Source organism: Notothenia rossii (assembly GCF_949606895.1).
Source record: "Notothenia rossii genome assembly, chromosome: 7".
NCBI lineage: Eukaryota > Metazoa > Chordata > Actinopteri > Perciformes > Nototheniidae > Notothenia > Notothenia rossii.
The window spans coordinates 62,628,120-62,648,273 of NC_136905.1; the positions used below are offsets into that span (position 1 = coordinate 62,628,120).

At 43.0% G+C, this 20,154-nt stretch overlaps 1 protein-coding gene across 1 annotated transcript; it reads left to right on the plus strand.

The window, feature by feature from the left end:
- Window positions 1-371: 371 nt before the first annotated feature.
- On the plus strand, window positions 372-9,451 carry LOC307046429 (uncharacterized protein; the record flags this gene model as incomplete). Its single annotated transcript, XM_079692823.1, has 6 exons — window positions 372-679; window positions 1,222-1,305; window positions 1,404-1,505; window positions 1,627-1,713; window positions 2,016-2,094; window positions 9,070-9,451. Exons 1-6 carry the CDS (start codon window positions 601-603, stop codon window positions 9,449-9,451), a joined length of 813 nt encoding a protein of 270 aa, XP_079548949.1. The 5' UTR covers window positions 372-600.
- Between the last annotated feature and the right edge of the window lie 10,703 nt (window positions 9,452-20,154).

Genomic DNA, 20,154 nt, shown 5'->3' on the forward strand with positions numbered 1-20,154 from the left:
TTTCTGAAGATCTTAAAGGAAGGAATCCAGCAAAACGAGCTGGGTCATCTAGAAATGCCTCTTACATTCAAAGCACGACCTCTTCTCCCAGACAACAAAAGGCTGGTTTTGATTCGACCAAAGCACCTTTAAAAGGGAACTGGAAAGACAGCCTACATTCAAGGCTGACTATGTGAAGTTCAAAGATGGCGACGCAGAGAAAGCAGAAACACAACCAGAACCAGGACCGGATCTCGCAAATGGCCTTCTAGCTCCATTCATCCTTGAAGGCAGGGGCGGAGCTTCCTACAGGCAATATAGGCGGTTGCCTAGAGCGCCACCCAGAGGGGGGCGCCAAAAATTGCAACAATTTTTTTTTTTTTTTTGCTTGGCGCAGTTTTGGCGCCCCCCCTCTATATCTGCAACCATTATTCTTACATAAAAAAAAAAATTCTAACATAAGGGAAAATGAGCCAAAAATCTAAAACGGTCGGTCGGTCTAAGAGCCTCGGCTTTAGGTGTTCACAGTCAGAACATGCTAGAGCGCTGTGCATTGATGGGTATCGGTCAAGTGTTTATAAAATTGAGCGTTGAGGAAAGAAAGACTAACGTTAGAGAACTATGAAGAGGCAAAAGCCATCTGGGGCGCAGTATAAAAACAGAAGAAAAGAAGAAGAAGAGAAACGTGCCAAGGTGAAAGGTATGCAATTTTGATTGTATTGTCAACATTAGCGAATGGATCATGTAATCTTGCTAGTTAGCCAAGCCAACGTTAGCTAGCCAGCGTTTGTTATTGCCATTCAGTCAAAACTGTCATAAGGCTATTTTCTTTGTGTCATGAAATAGAAATATTAGTAATAATAACAATGTTAGTTTTGGTGTAGCGAGCTAGCCAGTGTGGTGGAATGTTAGTTAGTTGGTAACGTTAGCTAACGTTAAGTTTACCTCAGAAAGCACATTGACTATCCGAGTCAAACATTTGCCAAATTCAACCCTGTCATAATGTGCGCTAACGTTAGCTAACTAGCTCAGTGGTTCTCAACTCCAGTCCTGTTGAATGTTTTCGTTCCAACCCAGAACTAACACACCTGATTCAACTGTTCTAATAAGATAGGCATAGCTCTTGATTAGTTGAATCAGACCTGTCAGGCTGTCCTAATGCTTACTAACTAAATAATAGCTATATTTAACAAATGGAAATTATTCAATGTTGATAATACACATTTTGTTATATCATTTTAGATTCACTTTTAAAATATCTGGGACCATCTGCTGCATCAGTTGACAAGGAACCGCCATGCACCTCAGCTGTGCCGGCTTCCTCAGGTGAGTGCAATGTGTCAATAGATGTTCCTGATGATAAATAATTGAATGTGAAATCCAGTCAATATATTTGCTCTTGTGTGTTCTTTCTATATTTATAGACCTAGAACCACATGAAGGAACGTCAGAACAGCAAGCTGCTCATCCTGATGAGATGACCACTGATTCCACCCTGCCACTGACCACTGTGTCTGTTTGTTCTGGTGAGTACAATATGTCAATAGATGTTCCTGATGTGATGATAAATAATTGAATGTAAAAATGACTGTCGTGCCATTTCTAATCCAGCCAATATATTTGCTCTTGTGTGTTCTCTATGTATAGGCCCAGAACCACTGCAAGGAACGTCAGAACAGCCTGCTGCATCTCATCCTGATTGCACCACAGATTCCACCCATACACTCTTCTCAGGTGTGTGCCTGATGAATGTAAAGATGTTTAGCTATAAACCTAATTGTCCTCATGCTTTCAAATAATTGCTTTCTGTTTTTATTTACATTTTACACACTGTCCCAACCTTTTTGGAATTGGGGTTGTGTGTGTGTGTGTGTGTGTGTGTGTGTGTGTGTGTGTGTGTGTGTGTGTGTGTGTGTGTGTGTGTGTGTGTGTGTGTGTGTGTGTGTGTGTGTGTGTGTGTGTGTGTGTGTGTGTGTGTGTGTGTGTGAAGATATTGTGAATATGAGGTGAGAAAATGTGCTTCACATGCCCTCCAGATGCAGCAAAGACAGACGATCCACTACCAACCGATCCTGCTGACTGCCCTTCACATCTCACAGACACAATGAGGACAAAGTTTGTTCGGAGAGGACCATATCAGATAACACCTGATTTCATTTTCCCAAGGAGAGATGATGGGAGAAGTTGCCACCACCAGTACTTCAGCAGGACCTTAGTAAATGGAGAAAGGATCAAAAGAAGTTGGGTGACATATTCAAAAAAGAAGAACAGTCTTTTTTGTTTTTGTTGTCAACTTTTATCTCCAAAACAAATTCATTTAACAAATGCAGGACTGTCGGATTGGAAAAATGCAAGTGCTGCTTTGACCAGCCATGAAAATAGTCCGGAACACCTGAACAATTTGGCGTCATGGAAAGAATTGGCAGTTCGATTAAAACAAGGTACAACAATAGACAAACAAGAGCAGGCCCTCCTTGAGGCAGAGAAGAGTCGGTGGAGAGCAGTGCTGACACGACTGGTTGCTATTGTACAGTCTCTGGCAGGGCGAAATATGGCATTGAGAGGAAAGACAGAAATACTCCACTCTCCTTCAAATGGAAACTTTTTGAAAGAGGTTGAGCTTTTGGCGCAGTTTGACCCAGTGATGAAAGACCACATCCACAAGATTAAAAGTCAAACATCCCACCACAGCTACTTGGGCAAAACCATTCAGAATGAGTTGATTGAATGCATCAGTGGAAAGATTATATCAACAATAGTGCGAGAAATAAAGAAATGCAAGTACTTTTCCCTCATTTTAGATTGCACCCCGGATGTTAGCCACACTGAACAGCTGTCAGTAGTCATCAGAATTGTGACACTGGAAGAAGACCCCCAGATTAAAGAGCACTTCATGGGATTCCTAGTAGCAGAGGAGTCCACTGGTGAAAGTTTGTCCGCCCTGATTTTGAAGAGGCTGGAGGAGTTGCAGATTGCCTTTGATGACTGCAGAGGACAGTCATATGACAACGGCGCAAATATGAGAGGGAAGAACAAGGGAGTACAGGCCAGGCTACTGCAGTTGAACCCAAGAGCTTTGTTTGTGCCTTGTGGGGCACATACACTCAATTTGGTCATTGCTGATGCTGCCAAAAGCTCCAAAGATGCCATATCATTTTTTGGCATTGTGCAGAAGCTATACTGCCTGTTTTCTGCCTCTACACAGAGATGGGCCATCCTCAAGAAACACGTCAACCTTTCACTCAAAATGTGGTCAGAAACCAGATGGGAGAGCAGAGTGAAAGCTGTGGAGCCTCTGCGATATGAAGCCGCAGCTGTGAGAGAGGCACTGCTTGAGGTGAGAAACCAGGCCAAAGACCCAATCATCAGGATTGAAGCCCAGTCTCTGGCAGAAGAAGTGGGGTCATTCCGCTTTTCACTGTGCACAGTGGTCTGCTATGACATGTTAAGTCAAATTCAGCAGGTGAGCAAAGTCCTGCAGTCCCAAACAATGCAAGTGGATGTAGCAGTAAGTCTACTGAAAAAGACTGAAAAAGCTCTCAAATCCTACAGAGCCACAGGCTTTGTGGCTGCACAAACATCAGCCAAGGACATGTGTGAAGACATGAATGTGGATGCAGTCCTTGTGCAAAAGCGGCTGAAGTCAACAAAGAGGCACTTCTCATATGAGTCTCCTGATGAGCCATTGAGGAATGCCTTGCAAAATCTGGAGGTAACGTTCTTTAACGTGGTGGTAGATGCTGCAGTGTCAGCACAAAAGGAGAGGTTTACCACTCTTGAACATGTGCAAGACAAGTTTGGCATTCTGTACAACTTCCCAGACCTGCCACACCAAGAGCTGATGAAGCAAGCAGAGGCACTTGCACACACCTTAAGCCATGGAGGGCAATCTGATTTGGATGGGAAGGAGCTGGCTCAGGAGTTGGAAAATGTACCTGACTTGCCATCAAAGAGCATGACAACTCTTGAGTTGTTGAAATTCATACACACAAAGCAGCTCACCGAAATATATCCCAACTTGTGTATTGCTCTGCGGATCAGTGCAACGCTACCAGTAACAGTAGCTTCAGCCGAGAGGAGTTTTTCCAAATTAAAACTCTTGAAAACATACCTGAGGTCCACCATGGCTCAAGAACGCCTCAGTGGTCTGGCTGTAATCAGTATTAACCATGAGGTTGGTGGTCAGATTTCATATGATGATGTGATTGATGACTTTGCAGCGAGGAAGGCCAGAAGGATTGCACTGTAAATGGAAACCAGTAGGAGCTAATATGTAGGCCAACCTTGTGTGATGATAGGGAGTGGAATGTAAATAGTTCTTGAGACAAAGTGAATTTGTAATTTTTATGTATTTGTTTGTTTATTTAGCATATTATATTTTGATTATTTGACATGTTTAACATATTTTACAATACATAATTTTCTTTTAAAGCAAATGTGCACGTTATTTTATTGTTTGTTATTGTTATTATTATTATTGTTTGTTAGCTAAGTTGTTTGTTTTAATTCTTTAGTGTGCACTTTACATTTCTTCTTAATTTTCTTTGAAAGCAAATTTGCACATTCTTTTATTGTTTGTTATTGATATTATTATTGTTTGTTAGCTAAGTTGTTTATTTGTTTTAATTCTTTAGTGTGCACTTTACATTTATTCTTAGCTCTTGTTCTTGCTTGTAATAAATAAAGCTGCAGTACTTTACTGTATAACTGTTAAGATGTTTTGATATTTTTTTTGGGGGGGGCGCAGTGGTGAAGCTCGCCTAGGGCACCAAATGTGCTAGGTCCGCCCCTGCGGGTAGGGATGGGTATCGTTTGAAATGTATCGATTTCGGTTCTTACCGATTCCCCGTTTCGATTCCAAAATTGTAAAAAAAAGAGGTCAAACGTTTAGATAACAAAAATATCTTTATTCTTTTAAGCTTTAAATGAAATTGTTACAAATAAAAAATATACATGCAATACAAATGTATTGCACAATAGCTGTGCTTTATTTTAACTGAGCTATGCCTGTGGCAAGCTATTAGCAGGCGTTACACTGTGCCTTTTTTAGTGTAGTGGAGCCTCACTTTAGAGCGTTTACCGCGATCCATCTTTGGTGTTGTGAAGTGACTGAGCTCGTGAACTGTCTACGGGAGGGAGGGGGGAGCCTCGCTGCAGGGCAGCTGTGGACCTCTGTCGCCTGAAAGCGCAACTTACATGATGCCGTTATTAAGGGCGGTGTCGGCCGTCAGCGCACCGAGCTGGCCGTGTATTTTGTTTGGGTACCCGGTACCCGGCATTTTCTTATCGGTTCTCATCTGGAACCGAGTTTCAAAGCTCCGTCACCTCTCTATACATCTCATTTGGCTCCTCCTCTTCAATGGCGGCTGTGGCGTAATCTTCCGCCCTCCTTTCACCAATGTCCGATATCGCACATAACAGAGGATTTTGACATTGTAAATTCAATAAATACTTAAACACGCCTCTTCTCCTCATATTCTCTTTCATCACTTTTCATTTAACACATTCTAAACGCTGTAATCAATACTCTAAAAATACTGGAAATACTTCACGGCATTTTGGTTTCCGGTGGAGTTCCGGATGTTGTCACATGCTACCCACGTATGTAAACAATAATGTATTCAAATAAACTGTACCTTCATTTAATATTCAACATGGTAGTATCTCGACATCTATAGTTGTAGTGTTAAATCAGTAGGTTTCGGTGTGCATCACTCCATATCATTTCGCTACTAAATTCACCTCTTTTGGAAATAGTATATTAGCCACATGCTAAATGCTAACCGGAGATGAAGGATTTTCAGAATAAAAGCTTAACAACTGGTTGTGCACGAGAATTTCTGTTTTTTTCAGTATAAAACAGCATTTAAACTGACGGTATGTTTAAGCTACATTATACCATCAAAACATTGATTTTCATTTCTAACACAATCTTTCAACAAAGATCGCCAAATGGGTGGCGACAGCTTGCAGGCCAATTAACATTGTGGAGGACGAGGGGCTGCGTGATATAATTCGGGTCGCATCCAACGACTGCACTTATGAAGGAAGACTTCCACAGTTGCGCTCACCGGAGACTATTGGACTTCACTCAGTACCTCAGGGTCACATCGCGTTATTTTGACCCACAGTGGGAACTTGAGTCTCATGCTTTGACAGTTGTGTAGCGGCATTTCGCCGACAACTGCGCCGACACACACACACACACACACTTCAATTGAGGCAAATATATGTAATGTTCAGAGGTTGTTGTGTTTAATATTCATGAGAATATTTGTCATTGTTCAAATGATAATAAATAAACATTTGCATAAAGCATATTTGTCCACTCATATGTTGATAAGAGTATTACAACAAAAAAGTGAGATTAATTTGTGATTAATCGCGATTAACTATGGACAATCATGCGATTAATTGCGATTCAATATTTTAATCGACTGACAGCCCTAGTAGAAACGAATGTCCTCGCCCGACCCTGCCAGGCATTGTATCCCGACACAAGATCGCAGTTGTAACACTTCCAGCTGGAGTTGAAGCTCCCTAATCTGAATTTTCAAGGCTTCGTCTGGTCGGCCACCTGATTTGCCATCACTGCCGTCGCTGGATTTAAACAGTAGTCATGATCAGGCGGCGCAACTGTTTCCACCTCGTACTCAGCTGTCATGTCCGGGGTGGGGCTCTCTGCCCTCGGCCAACGCTCCCAAAAATTACGTCTTGGTGTAGGTAGCTCGTAATTATTCCATGCAAAGAGAACAGGTGTAGCTCCTTTCTTTACTCTGTTCAGTCCTCCAGCTGTGACCAATAAGTCTCCTGGTCGAAAATGCCTACTACACACACAGGCATGGGCGCGGGAAGGGGGGTGCTGAGGGCGCTGCAGCACCCCCTAGCGGCAGGCAGGGGGTGCGTAGCTCCCCTGTCTGAATTATTATTTAACGGTTATTGCTGCTCCCGCTGTGCATAATCTGATTCCACATTGTTGGTAAAATAATATTTTGGCCTGCCCCGAATGTTTTTTCTGTAGCCCCGGACAATTCTACCTCAATAATATAATACATTAACCGTGCTTTACGTGAACCTCATCAAGACACTAGAAAGGACGGCAGGACTGTCATTTCCCGTGTTCAGTGAATGCAACAGAGGCAAGACACCAGACCAATCAGAGAGTTGCATGGAAATAAAAGTGTGCTTGTGTCATTCAAACTCGCGGCTCTGTGTGTGTGCGGAAATAGCGCATTTAGTGTGTGTGTGAGAGAGGGGGAGAGAGAGAGGGACCGGTGCCAGCAGCAGGGACCGTGTTGTTAGCATCTGGTTAGCTAGCTGCACTAACGGACATACGGAGCTGTTTGTTCCACAACAAGCTGGAGGAGAGCTCTCCTCTCAGACTGAGAGGCTCAGGTGAGCTAAAGGACTCTCTGAGTGTTTAGATAGTTAACTTTAGTCTAAGTTATCTCAGTGGGTCTCAAACAGTTTGGTCAAAAATTATTCAAAAGATTATTTCCGCGGCACACCTTCATATGATCATTATAGTTATAAAAAAAATAAGAGAATAAAGGAAAAACAGTTATGAAATACTATATGGCAGTAAAACAAGAATACAGTTTGAAAAGGAAGTGATTTGTAAAATATCCATAAAGAACAAGAATATCTGCTTACAGTTGTGTTTCATCTGGGTGTTGAGAGATGTATCCATAGATCTCTTAATGTTGCTCTCAAAGTGCACCAGATTGATGCTTTTAACTTCAATATTAAAAAAAAATCTTCCCGGGGGAGCATCCCCCCGGACCCCCCTAGAGGAGGTGAGGTCCGCTCCCCACTCGTAAAAAGTAGCACTTTACCCCTGCCTATATGCAGTGAGCTGATTATCGAGCCTTCATTGTAACAGTCGCGGGTTTACTGTGTGTTTGCTTGTGGGGAGTTTTTTTGTGCGTGCTCCGTGCCCGTAATAGTGTTCACTGGAGTCCAGCACCTCAGCACCCCCACTCAAAATACCTTCCCGCGCCTCTGCACACAGGTATTTTTTGTGGGGCTGAAATTGTCCCTACGAACCTTGATCAGCCACTGAGCCTTTACCTCAGTATCAATGGGAAATGAATGGAAACTTATCTCCCGATTATAACGGGACAAATTTGTACAACAATGTAGTGCCAACTTTCTTACCCGCTGGAAGGCCAATCGCCTTTCTTTAACCCCAAATCCGCTCATTCTTGCTCTTGGTGTCTATGTCCAAACAAACTGTCAAAACTCTGTACTCAAACCGGAAGTATTCACCCTCACCCCCACCCACCGGAAGTTGATAGACGCCATCCTGTGCACAGAGCCTATTGGAATGTTGTATCGGTAGTGTACTGTCTCCCCATGGAACACAATCTCAGGTAACCTCTGCCATGTTCTTTAATACCACCTTTAAGCCAACATGTCTGACACCCACGTATGGATACACAAGTACCATAACATAACTGTCTTTTTGTTTTGCACACATTCTCACTTCCAGGAGGTGGGCGCTTTTCAATTGTTGGATACCTCATGGGTATTTCACTTGTGCTACCATATATCTATTATGTCTTTGCACTCAAGTTTATCTAATTGGCATAATAAAAATGTAATACATTCATGCTCCAAAGGGAATAAACCCATATTCTTTCAACAAGCTTGTGGCCTTTCCTTTAACAACGCCCTTGACAGTAACTTCATTTTAATCCAGATAGACCAATGTAAAACAAAACCACTAATATCAGTCTAGGCCACACAGAATGTTATGTTATGGGTTGATATAACCTTAAGAAGCCATTAACGGGTTTCTTTCCATGTTTATTGACACATTTGTTTTTCTAACCCAATATTGAGTTAATATAAGTCAATTAGTTGCATACAATAGAGCAACATTTCTATGCAGCATGTTTCATATTCAATAAAACATTATGTCAATGTTAAATAGGTTTTGAAAAGTGGGATTACTGAATGCTAATGATGGCCTATCCAGAGAAGCAAAGTCTATTCATGGAATAATGTTGTTTTCCTTTTCATGTCAGTAGTTTATTTATAATGCAGAGTTGACAGCAGAGTGTAATGCCCATCATAATAATTGGACAGGCTCCAATACGTCAATAACTCTGCCGCCAGGCTTCTCACCCGCACCAAGCCATGGCAACATATCACCCCCATCCAACTGCCGCTCAAGTCCCGGATTCAGTACAAAACACTCCTCCTCACGTACAAATCCCTCCTTACCCTCGCCCCTCAGTACTTATCGGACCTACTCCATCCCTACACCCCTTCTCAGAGTCTGTGGTCCTCAGACACAGGCCTGCTCTCCATCCCCTGCGCTCGCCTCCGGACTGTTGGTGACAGGGCGTTCAGTGTTGCGACCACCCTCTGGAATGCACTTCCTGCTGAGATCCGTAATGCTGCCCCCCTGGACATCTTCAAATCATCATTAAAAACCCACCTGTTCAACCTGGCCTTCGGGCCCTAGCCCTTTCTTGGTCCCCCGGCTTCCTTTATTTTTTGTTTGTCCTTTGAATGTCTGTTTGTTTGTCCACCATGTACAGTGAACTTGGTTCTCTTGAAAGGCGCTATATAAACATCATTTATTATTATTATAACTGTCTTTGCTTCTTACATCACCTGTCTAGAACAGCTCCTGCTGAAATAAGGGGAATTGATATTGCAGAGTAAGTAATTACTTATGCACACCCACATATGGTCTATAGTTATTGGGATGGAAATTAGTGAATATAAAATTACATAAGGTGACATTATTTTTTATTGAGTTTCCTGAATGCCCGTAATACCTTCTCCGGAGTTGTATTTCTCTTGGGGTTTGCGGATGAAATGCTTAAACTAATTTGTTCTTCCTACCATTTATGTCCACAGATAACTAGGCTTTAAAATATGCCAGTGTATGGCAGTAGAGTGGTTATACGGCTATGGGCTACAGATAGAGTTCAATTTTTAGCTTTGTGATATAATGAATTCCTTGACACTGCACACCTGTGTTAAAATGTTATTTCCATTTTGTACTTAACATGGATCCCACACAAAATAAAAGGCTTTTGGGGAATGGAACACATTTCATTCAAAAAGTGATAATGTGCTAATGAGTCACAATGTGAAAGAATAACTCTGTGGATTTGCTTAGTTTAACCTATCTAATCTACTGAAGAGCGCCATTCTGCGTATGTGCAGTTATAAATCCAAAAGGGTAATCATAAGCCCCAGAAAGATCACATCAGAGACACTTGATTGATTGATTGATTTTATTTCGAACAAGGAAAATTACAAAAACAAAACAAATGTTGCAGTGCATAGTCATGTAAAACAAATCAAAAACATAGAAATGACAAAACAAAAAATGACATTTACAACAACAACAACAACAACAGCATTATCAACATAAACAGTGCCACATCTAATGTTCGAAAAGGAGTAGTTGGGTCTAGAACCTCAATTCCGTGACCATTCTTCTGCTAAGATGTTTTGACACTTGATTTGACATCATTGGACCTTTTATAAAAAATATAGACCCAAGGTCCCTCCCAAAAATCCCGGCAATTTTTGCTAGAGGGCCAAATCCAAGATGGCTGCTCGCGCCATCTTAAAAAATTAACTTTTGAACCAGAGCGCCTAGAGTCATGTGTAAATGCACTTTTTGGGTAAGTCGACCACAAGGATTCCATTTCTGACATCAGTTTGGCGCTATGACATCGTTTGGACCCACAAATCCAAGATGGCCGCCACCCGGTCGAGAAATTACACACGTTTTGAGTACTGATCGACTTATAAGCAAATAATCTGCATATTAATATTTTACCATGAAATAAGAATGTATGACAAGATATACAACTACTTAACCTTCAAATAAAATACTTTTATTAGCTGTAACTTGACTAGTTAGCAAATGAGAACACTTCAAACAACATGTAATAACGCAAAAATGCTGCCTCGAGAAATGGCAAGTTTTGAACAATAACACAAATGAAACACAATTCTGCTTTTTTTTTTATTTATCAATATGACACTGAGAGTCCGTATCAGTCTGAATCAGAGCACCCTGCCTCGCTACATTCTGAATCCTCCGATTCCGATGAATCGCCTCTCTGGACAGCAGCAACTCGATTTTCGTCATCATCATCGCTCTCATCTTCCTCATCTTCCTGTCCCTCTTCAGTTGGCCTTGGTGCAGGTAGATGCATCGGGAGTGCGGGTCGCGTGTGACGTACAGGGCGACAGCAACCACCAACCAGCTCCCAACCATGTCCGATTGGTGAGGGATGGTGCTTTAGCGATGGATGGCGCACCAGATACGCCAGGTAGTTGGCACGGAGGCAATGTTGACGCAAGCTGTCGGCATCCGGAGGGAGACGGATGAAGGATTTCTTTTTGATGGTCCTCCATTTAGCAGCACGGGCCTCAGCCATGGTTTTGCTCTTGTTGTCACCGTAGATGATGCTACGTGTGAAGGCAAAGAGCTGCTCCAGCACCTCCTCTGTCAGGGCAAGGTTATCTCCACATCGCGAGAGCTGTTGTCGGGCAACAGGGCTCTTCGCCACCTGGTCATACACAGACTTCTTACCTTTGCCGTAAAAGCCTGAGTTTGCATCACAGCCTGTCATACAATGCAGCTGCACAATACAGTCGGCCATCATGTCAGTTGTCATGTCACAGCAGCGTACCGTTTCCTGCTTCCTCTTGATACAGAGCATACCTGGCAGCTGCTGTGAGATAAGTGCTGCCGCAACATATACATCAGTATCAGTGGCATCGATGACAACTGGACCACTGTAGCCTGACTCGCGCAAAACTACAGGTGGAGAACAGGACAGTGTCAGCCTCAGACTGGTCAAAGCTGTAGTTCTGCATCGGTTGTTGGGTTGATAAGTTGGTACAGTGGGAGCCGACAGAGTAGACAATCTCCACATCAACACTCTGTGCAAGATCGGTCAGGTAGCTGCATATCATTTTCTGCAGCCGCCCCTTGTTGCTGGAGCTACACAGCAGCGTCTTGAACATTCTGGCAGTGGGGAATGCGTCACCCAATTTCATGTAGGTGTTGGGCACATGTGTGTTTCTCTGTACCCTCAGGTCTCGCTCGTCATCCTTCGTCGAGTATGCTGTGTCGTACGGGTCGTTCACACATATGATACGGTGAGCATTATGATGGCGTGCAAGGATAATAGATGATAGCTTGTGGACATAGTCCGACCACTTGTATGGGTTGCCATCTTGCGTCCGCCGATCCTCTGCTGATGGAGTTGCCATCCTCCAGATCATGCCCATGTCCACAAGAGCGATGTATGATTCCTGCAGATCTACAGATTCCAGAGAGAGCTTCTGCACGAGCATGCTCTTCTGTGTCTTTCTGAAGGTGCCGTTGGAGTTAAATAATGGCACACACTCCTCGACAATACGATGTTCGAGCAACTCGGGGAGGTTCACAAGTTGACTGCCCTCAACCAGGTTTATCATTGCCTTGAGGGCGCTTCGCTCCATTTCTGCAGCTTTCGCCTTGAGTTCATCTGATGGCTTCTCCTTGCTTAACGCCTTCGCAAACGTCAATCGTTTGCACAGAGGGACGGGTGCATGAAGAGAGGTATTCTTATTGAATACCCGTTCTTCCAAAAAGTGGGTCAATTTCTTCTCCCCTGCGGCATGGGCTGAGTTGAAGTCTGCAACGAGCTCATCAGAGGCGGGCATGGCCGACTGCAAGGTACGGAGGGTGGTTGAGGCCGTATCGAACGGGAAGGTGTCAAACTCATGCATGCATTCAACCAGGTCTTGCACACACTGCTCATCTTCTCGCATCCGTTTGGGGCCGCATTCCGTGTGCTTCCTCTTTGTCTTTTTTCGGTTTGCAAGGGCATTGTGAGCTGCCCGGATCTGGGCCACATTGTTCACATTTCTGGAGTGCACCAGCAGCTGCTTCTCATTCTGTAGGATAGAGAGCCAACCAGACTTCATTTTGCTACCCTTGTTCATGGTGCATTCGATCCACATGTCCCAGGCCATGTTGGAATAGGGGTTGCCTGTGATGGACTGGGTGAAGTCAGTACGAAGGAACGCAACCTGATCTGCAGGGAGAGCTGTCAACATCGCCCAAAAGTCTGGCAGCCACTTCCCATATCTATTGTTGTCGTAAGCTACCATCCATGGCAGCATCGCACGCAGAGAGCTCACATACTCATCCCAGTTGCATATATGGACCGCATGTACATTCTGCATGAGCGCGTCTGTCATGGACAGGAAATCCCTCCAGTAGTTTGCCATGTCACTGGCCTCAACGTGGGTGAACATGTTGGTGACAAGGCTCTTGAGATCAGCATCATTCTCTAGTGCCACATGAGCATCAGCGCGGGATTCCTCGGATTGACTCGTATCTCTCAGAATGTCAAGGTTCTCCCTCGTCTCATCAGCCAGGTCGGGCCCGAGGTTCTCCTTCATCAGCTGACACATAAGGGCCTCGTACATGAGTCGCAAGCAGCGTAGCCCCCTCTTATAATGTTTGCCTTTCAGTGCACGATCGACGGAGCCATCGGCAATAACTCCAGCCGCGACAAGTACTTCACCTAGTTCACTACCTTTGTACCGCTTGTAGATGGCACTCATCATCACACACTGTGTATGGAAGGGACCAAGAAAAGGTACAATGGCACTGAATTTGCTTGGGTTTTCGGCCTTGAGCAGGGTGATGAGGACATACACGGGATGATCTCCAACTAAGAAGGCAAAGGGCATGTGCTTAGTTGCGATGATGGTAACCAGCTTGTCCATGACGTCCTTCACAACTGACTTGTCGGGCGGTTGATTGTAAGATGTATGAAAATAAGCCTTGCTTTTGTCCTGCCACATATTCAATCCAGCGTGAAACCCGTTGTACGAAGGGATATTCTGTTCGGCTGCAACAGGGCGGTCACCATTCACATCAGCACGTGCAAGGGCATGAATAATGCTTCGCTGGCGCTGAGGCTCAGTACTCGATGAGACAGTAGTAGGCTTAGGACGGATCGGAGGCTCGCCACGCTTGACGGTCCTATATGGCATAACCGTTTGCATCTCAGAGGCCTTCTCAGTCAGCACGTCCGAGACAGTCTTGGCATGTTTGATCCGCGGTTGCTCATCCTGGGTGTTTGCCTCATGCTTATGTACAAGACGTTCTTCGCGTTGCAGAAACATCCAATTACAGCGGTGTGAAGTACCTCCTCCTGTCAATGTATCGTTCCGAAAATCGTCATTGTCGATGATACTGATGCTTGGTTCCCCTTCAGCGATCTCTGCCGGACAGACCGAGCACCGCTCAAGGTCATGCATTGTCCAAACATCACGTAGCAGAAGCACGTTCGGGTAACTGATCCCCATGCCCAGCTTGTAGTACGAATCAACAAGCTCCTTGCTACGAGTCAATCCGTGAAGGGTGACGGTGGCATTGATGGCGGTAGTGGTGGGTCGCTTTATAATGTACTGTGTGATGAGAGAGGTGAGAGAAAGTGTGCTTGGAGACAGATCTACCCCATGCTTCCCCTGCAAAGCCGATAGCAACTGCAAAACGAGAGGCGGGAGTTCCTCCTCCTCCTCTAGCTCCTCGACTCGTGGAGGCCATGGGACGAGTTTGATGGACTTGAAATCATCTCTGAGCCGCGCAGCCACATTTTGCACCAGTTGCTCACTGCTGACACCAATAGAGGAGATCGCTGCTTCGACATATGAACCGCTCCCAGACGTGTCATAGACTAGGTCGCTCTGGTTTCTCTGAGGGCGAGAGTGGAAGCCGATCTTGTCCTTAAACTCCCGGGTCAGGATATCTTTGATGTAGGATGACTTGACTCCAGATGTTGGGAATCCATACCGAGAAACGATAGAGCTGTAATCTCTGAGGAGGCTCTGCAGTGACCTTAGTTCATGTTCATCAAAGATAACTGTTCTGATGTTATCAAAGAAAATTGTCTGAGCTTCACGGAGAGTGACATTGTGCATGTGGGGAAGTTTGTCATCTTCACTCATTCTCTGGTAGTTACGAACATATTTAAACCAGCATTTGTGATGATATCTGATCTCAAGTGCATACGGCTGATCAGCTGCATAATTGATCAGACAGTTGATTCTGTCGCGCATTAGTTCATCTTCCAGAGCCACCGTATGGCTCTTGAACGCTGCCCATGCATGATCGTACGAAATCAGGACCAACTTTGATTCTGGATGTTTTGCCGACTCCGTCTTACAACACCACACACATTTATTTTTATCGTGTATCAGCCCTAGACTAGATCGCAGCCGCTTGAAAGATGGAGTTGCAGCTGTGGAACTAATGTCAGACATAGACGAAGACTGAGCTTGGCATTCATCGACAACTCGTTTTTTCTGTCTGTTGTTGGCCTGTTCCAGTTTTGTGGCATTGCATAAGGTCAACCTACATGTATCATGGACACAGTGTCCGACGGGACCTGTATCCCAGTCGATGGATGTATGGACGTCTCCGAACTTGTCAAGACCGCTCCATAACTCTGTATTGTTCTTTAGAGTGTCCCAGTTTTCAATTGAGGTAATGGCATCGGTGGCTTTGCTGCAAACCCTTCCACACTGCAGGATACACGGAATGTTGGACATTGTCACAAGCTATGATCCATATCGTGCGGCATACTCATGAATCCCTATAAGAAACACAAGTAGGCCTACGTATTAGATATTGATATGGGGGCAGATAAGAAATTAAGAATAATTTCCATTTGTTAAATGTAGCTATTATTTAGTTAGTAAGCATTTGGACAGCCTGACAGGTCTGATTCAACTAATCAAGAGCTATGACTATCTTATTAGAACAGTTGAATCAGGTGTGTTAGTTCTGGGTTGGAACGAAAACATTCAACAGGACTGGAGTTGAGAACCATTGAGCTAGTTAGCTAACGTTAGCGCACATTATGACAGGGTTGAATTTGGCAAATTTTTGACTCGGATAGTCAATCTGCTTTCTGAGGTAAACTTAACGTGTAGCTCGCTACACCAAAACTAACATTGTTATTATTACTAATATTTCTATTTCATGACACAACAAAAATAGCCTTATGACAGTTTCTACTGAATGGTAATAACAAACGCTGGCTAGCTAACGTTGGCTTGGCTAACTAGCAAGATTACATGATCCATTCGCTAATGTTGACAATACAATCAAAATGGCATAGCCTACCTTTCAACTTGGCACGTTTCTCTTCTTCTTCTTTTCTTCTGTTTTTATACAGCGCCCCGATGGCTTTTGCCTCTTCACAGTTCTCTAACGTTAGTCTTTCTTTCCTCAACGCTCAATTTTAAAAACACTTGACAGATACCCATCAATGCACAGCGCTCTAGCATGTTCTGACTGTGAACACTTAAAGCTGAGGCTCTTAGACCGACCGACCATTTTAGATTTTTGGCTCATTTTCCCTTATGTTAGATTATTATTATTCTTTTTTAAATAATGGTTGCAGATATAGAGCCAAAACTGCGCCAAGCAAACTTTTAATTTTTTTATTTTTTATTTGTGGCGCCCCCCTCTGGGTGGCGCTCTAGGCAAACGCCTATATCGCCTGTAGGAAGCTCCGCCCCCATATATAGTACATATATATACTTCAGTTTATAACAGTGAGTGCTTGTTCTACTGCCGTGACCGGTACCTCGTGATCCTGCATGTTCCCGTTCAAAACGTGTATATTTTCTCGACCGGATGGTGGCCATCTTGGATTTGTGGGTCCGAACGATGTCATCGCACCAAACTGATGTCAGAAATTGAATCCTTGTGGCCGACTTACCCCAAAAAGTGCATTTACACATGACTCTAGGCGCTCTGGTTCAAAAGTTAATTTTTTAAGATGGCGCGAGCAGCCATCTTGGATTTGGCCCTCTAGCAAAATTTGCCGGGATTTTTGGGAGGGACCTTGGGTCTATATTTTTTATAAAAGGTCCAATGATGTCAAATCAAGTGTCAAAACATCTTAGCAGAAGAATGGTCACGGAATTGAGGTTCTAGACCCAACTAGAGTGAGAAGAAGTATAACTTGTACCAGGTTTCCTCATTATCATGGTTACTAAAATGGTCTGTGTCATGATGGCCCCATCAACAGGCGTGGTGGTAACTTAATGGCTGCCACTGTCTCCTCATACTGGCTGTGGTCTACACATGATCTAATTTATATTACTGCAACCCTTCATAAGTTCCTCAACAGTTTATTTTTTCTGCATTATTGTTTTTAATCCTATTCGTTTTTTACTAAGGTTTCTCATTGTCCAAGTAATATTAATTAATGAATGTTCAAGAAAATGTTGGTTTAATGCAGGTATGCAGTACTTGAGGAGACCAATTAAGGCATGTTAGCTTAGCACAAAGGCTGGAAAAGGGGGGAAAAAGCCTAGTACAAAATAGAATCCACCTACCAGGACCTAGCTAGCACCCTACTGTATCTTGCTTTGTATAAATGCTAAATGTACTCCGTTTTGGATGACCCTGAATTGGACAAATAATAAAATATTTGGTAATTTTTGTATGTCATCAAAAAGTCACTAGAAAAATTAGCAGCGATGAGACAGACAACAATGGATCTTGTCAACAAACCTTTGCCAAGAAAGCAGGTAAGTATAGAGTTTCAGAAATGTATTTCTTGAAAAGGTATTCAACATTAATGGTCTAATGTTTATTAGGGATTGGGTTAGATTTTAAAGAACATACCAAGTTTAATGAGTAATATTAACCCTGACAATGCCCTTCTATTGAGCTCTGAACAGTCTCGAAATAGTTGAAAATTCCAACGGAACCTGACACACAACACCTTTCTAACACTCAAACTGTTGCAGCAGGTTTCTTCAAAACCTGTTCAAAATGTCTTCATATTTCTTCAAATCAACATGATATCCCTGAATAACTCCTCGATCCATTTCCCAAAGGGCATTTGGGGGTTTATGCTTGAGAATGAAAGCATACAGCATTTGAAAGGTTTAGGCCGGGTGTCAGTCTGTGAATGGCTGAGAATCTCCTCATTCAGCACAGGTACATTTCTCGAAAGAATGCAAAGACATTTTTTGCAACAGCTCAAAGACAGTTTCAAATAAAGTCTTGAAAAGTCATATTACTTTTTGTAGCTGCAAATCATGTTTTCATACATGATAAGAAGATGTCTACCAAGGTCAGAAAACATATGTCTTCTACTATCTATTTATTGCAGGGTGAGGGGCACACTTGAGAAATAATTCATTCAGTTGTTAACACAAGAGAAACAGACTCAGATTTGTAAGCTAAAAGTTGTGCAATCTTTCAACTTTGATAACAAATTGCCGAAGCTTTGTAATGGAAATGAGGATAAAAAAGCAAGGCTGTTGTTCATTTTTCAAAGTTTCTGTTCACAAGTCAGTGTCCTTGTCCTCTGAAAATAGAGTACTCAAATGCAGGGAGTGCTTAGATCTGCAATTACATTTTGTTGCAATCATGCAATACTTTTGGGGGAATGAGATGTATCACAGTAGTTCGAGTCTGGGTTTCCTATATAGGTTTGAGATAAGGATTATTTACATCTAGGGGTTTGATCAACACTTAAAAAGGGTACACTTGCATTGGTAGAAAGTGTAGATCCATTGCAGATATATTACAAGAATATCCTTGCCAGATACACAAGGTTTTAAGTTATTGCTCATGGAGTTCAGCCTGAAATCCCTGTACTGTAGTGAACCTTTTAGGAAATCCACTCAGTGAAACATTCTCAGGTCAAAGGTCTACTTATTTGTTTTGGATTAGGATCTTTCAAACAGATCTTACTGTCTTCAAATCACTGAACTAATCATCATGCCTTAAATGGAGAACTTAAGTCACCTAAGAACAAGCAGTTGTCTACAAGTTGGATTGTAACCAATGTCTTGGTTCAAGAATGGTTTGAACCCAGAATGGGCACAGTATCGACCAGGAAGAGCTCAAAGTCCTCAACCAGGTGTCAAGGTGACAACTCACATTGGACACCAAGGACCATCCTGACGTGTAAACATGTGCAAAACTTGTTTGTGCTGCACACTGATGAAGTGTCAACACACCTTTGGAAGGGGACCAGCTTGGGCCCTCTAATGCAGCAAATCATTCAACGCAACTGGCCCATGAATGACAAAACAAGGTCTGTGTTTCACTCTATGTGCGTATTTAAGCTGGAGGGAGTGAGACATGCTCATTTAATGATCCCTTCAAGCTGTTAGACATCTGCCCCTAGCCTCAGCTATAGCAGTAAAATGTGTGGTTACAAACATAGTTGCACTGCCAATTCATAATTAATTTGGACAAACACACCTGTTGCTGGGCACCATAAAATACCAATAATAGAGCGGCCGCATCCTAATAACAAACCAAGCTGAAATTGTTTGTATTACTGCCTGAAATGGCTGCTGGATATACATATCAAATATCTTTCTTACTTGGATAAAGGTCCCTGGCTGCTTTATGTGATTCGTTTATAAATACAAAAGGATTGGTTATATTAATTCCTGTGGATTTGTTTAATGTTATTGGGATCCCATTTTGAACAGAGAGTGCACAAATGTCTAAACATCATGAATGTATTTGCAATAGATTTTGACTTTGTTGACACGGCGAGAAATCCATAAGTGAAAAGCCCATGCATGAAAATTGCATAATTATCAAGAACCCAGCAAATATATGAACTGGGACCTCCAAATTTCTAATATCTTTTTTGCTCATCAATGTTATTTGTCCCCCTTGACATCTGTTTGTTGGTTTTGAAAATATGCAACCAATTAAGGTTTTGATAAATCGTTTTGTATATTTTTAACCCCATTGGATCCTGAAAATGTATCGCAAAACCTCACAACACGTCTTTGAAAAACAATGCCAAGGCAATCTTGTCTGACTCTGCAGATCAAAGACGGGCTCTTGCTGTGAAAGGATCTTCCTCTTGGTCTTCAAGCAATCGCTAGGAAGATTTCCTCCTTGAAAGTGCTCCAGCCGTTTTCCGGCTTGGCAAGGTTTGGAATGTTGACCCCGACTGTCTTCAATCTCGCCGTTTAAAGGTCACCTATTATGCAAAATCCACTTTTTCATATATTTTATACATAAACATGTTTCCTCTCTGTGTCAAGAGATCCTGAAAGTTTCAGGAAAAAAGATTCGCTCACTTTTTGTCCTGATCCAGTTATATAAAAACCTGAAAATGAGCTAATCAG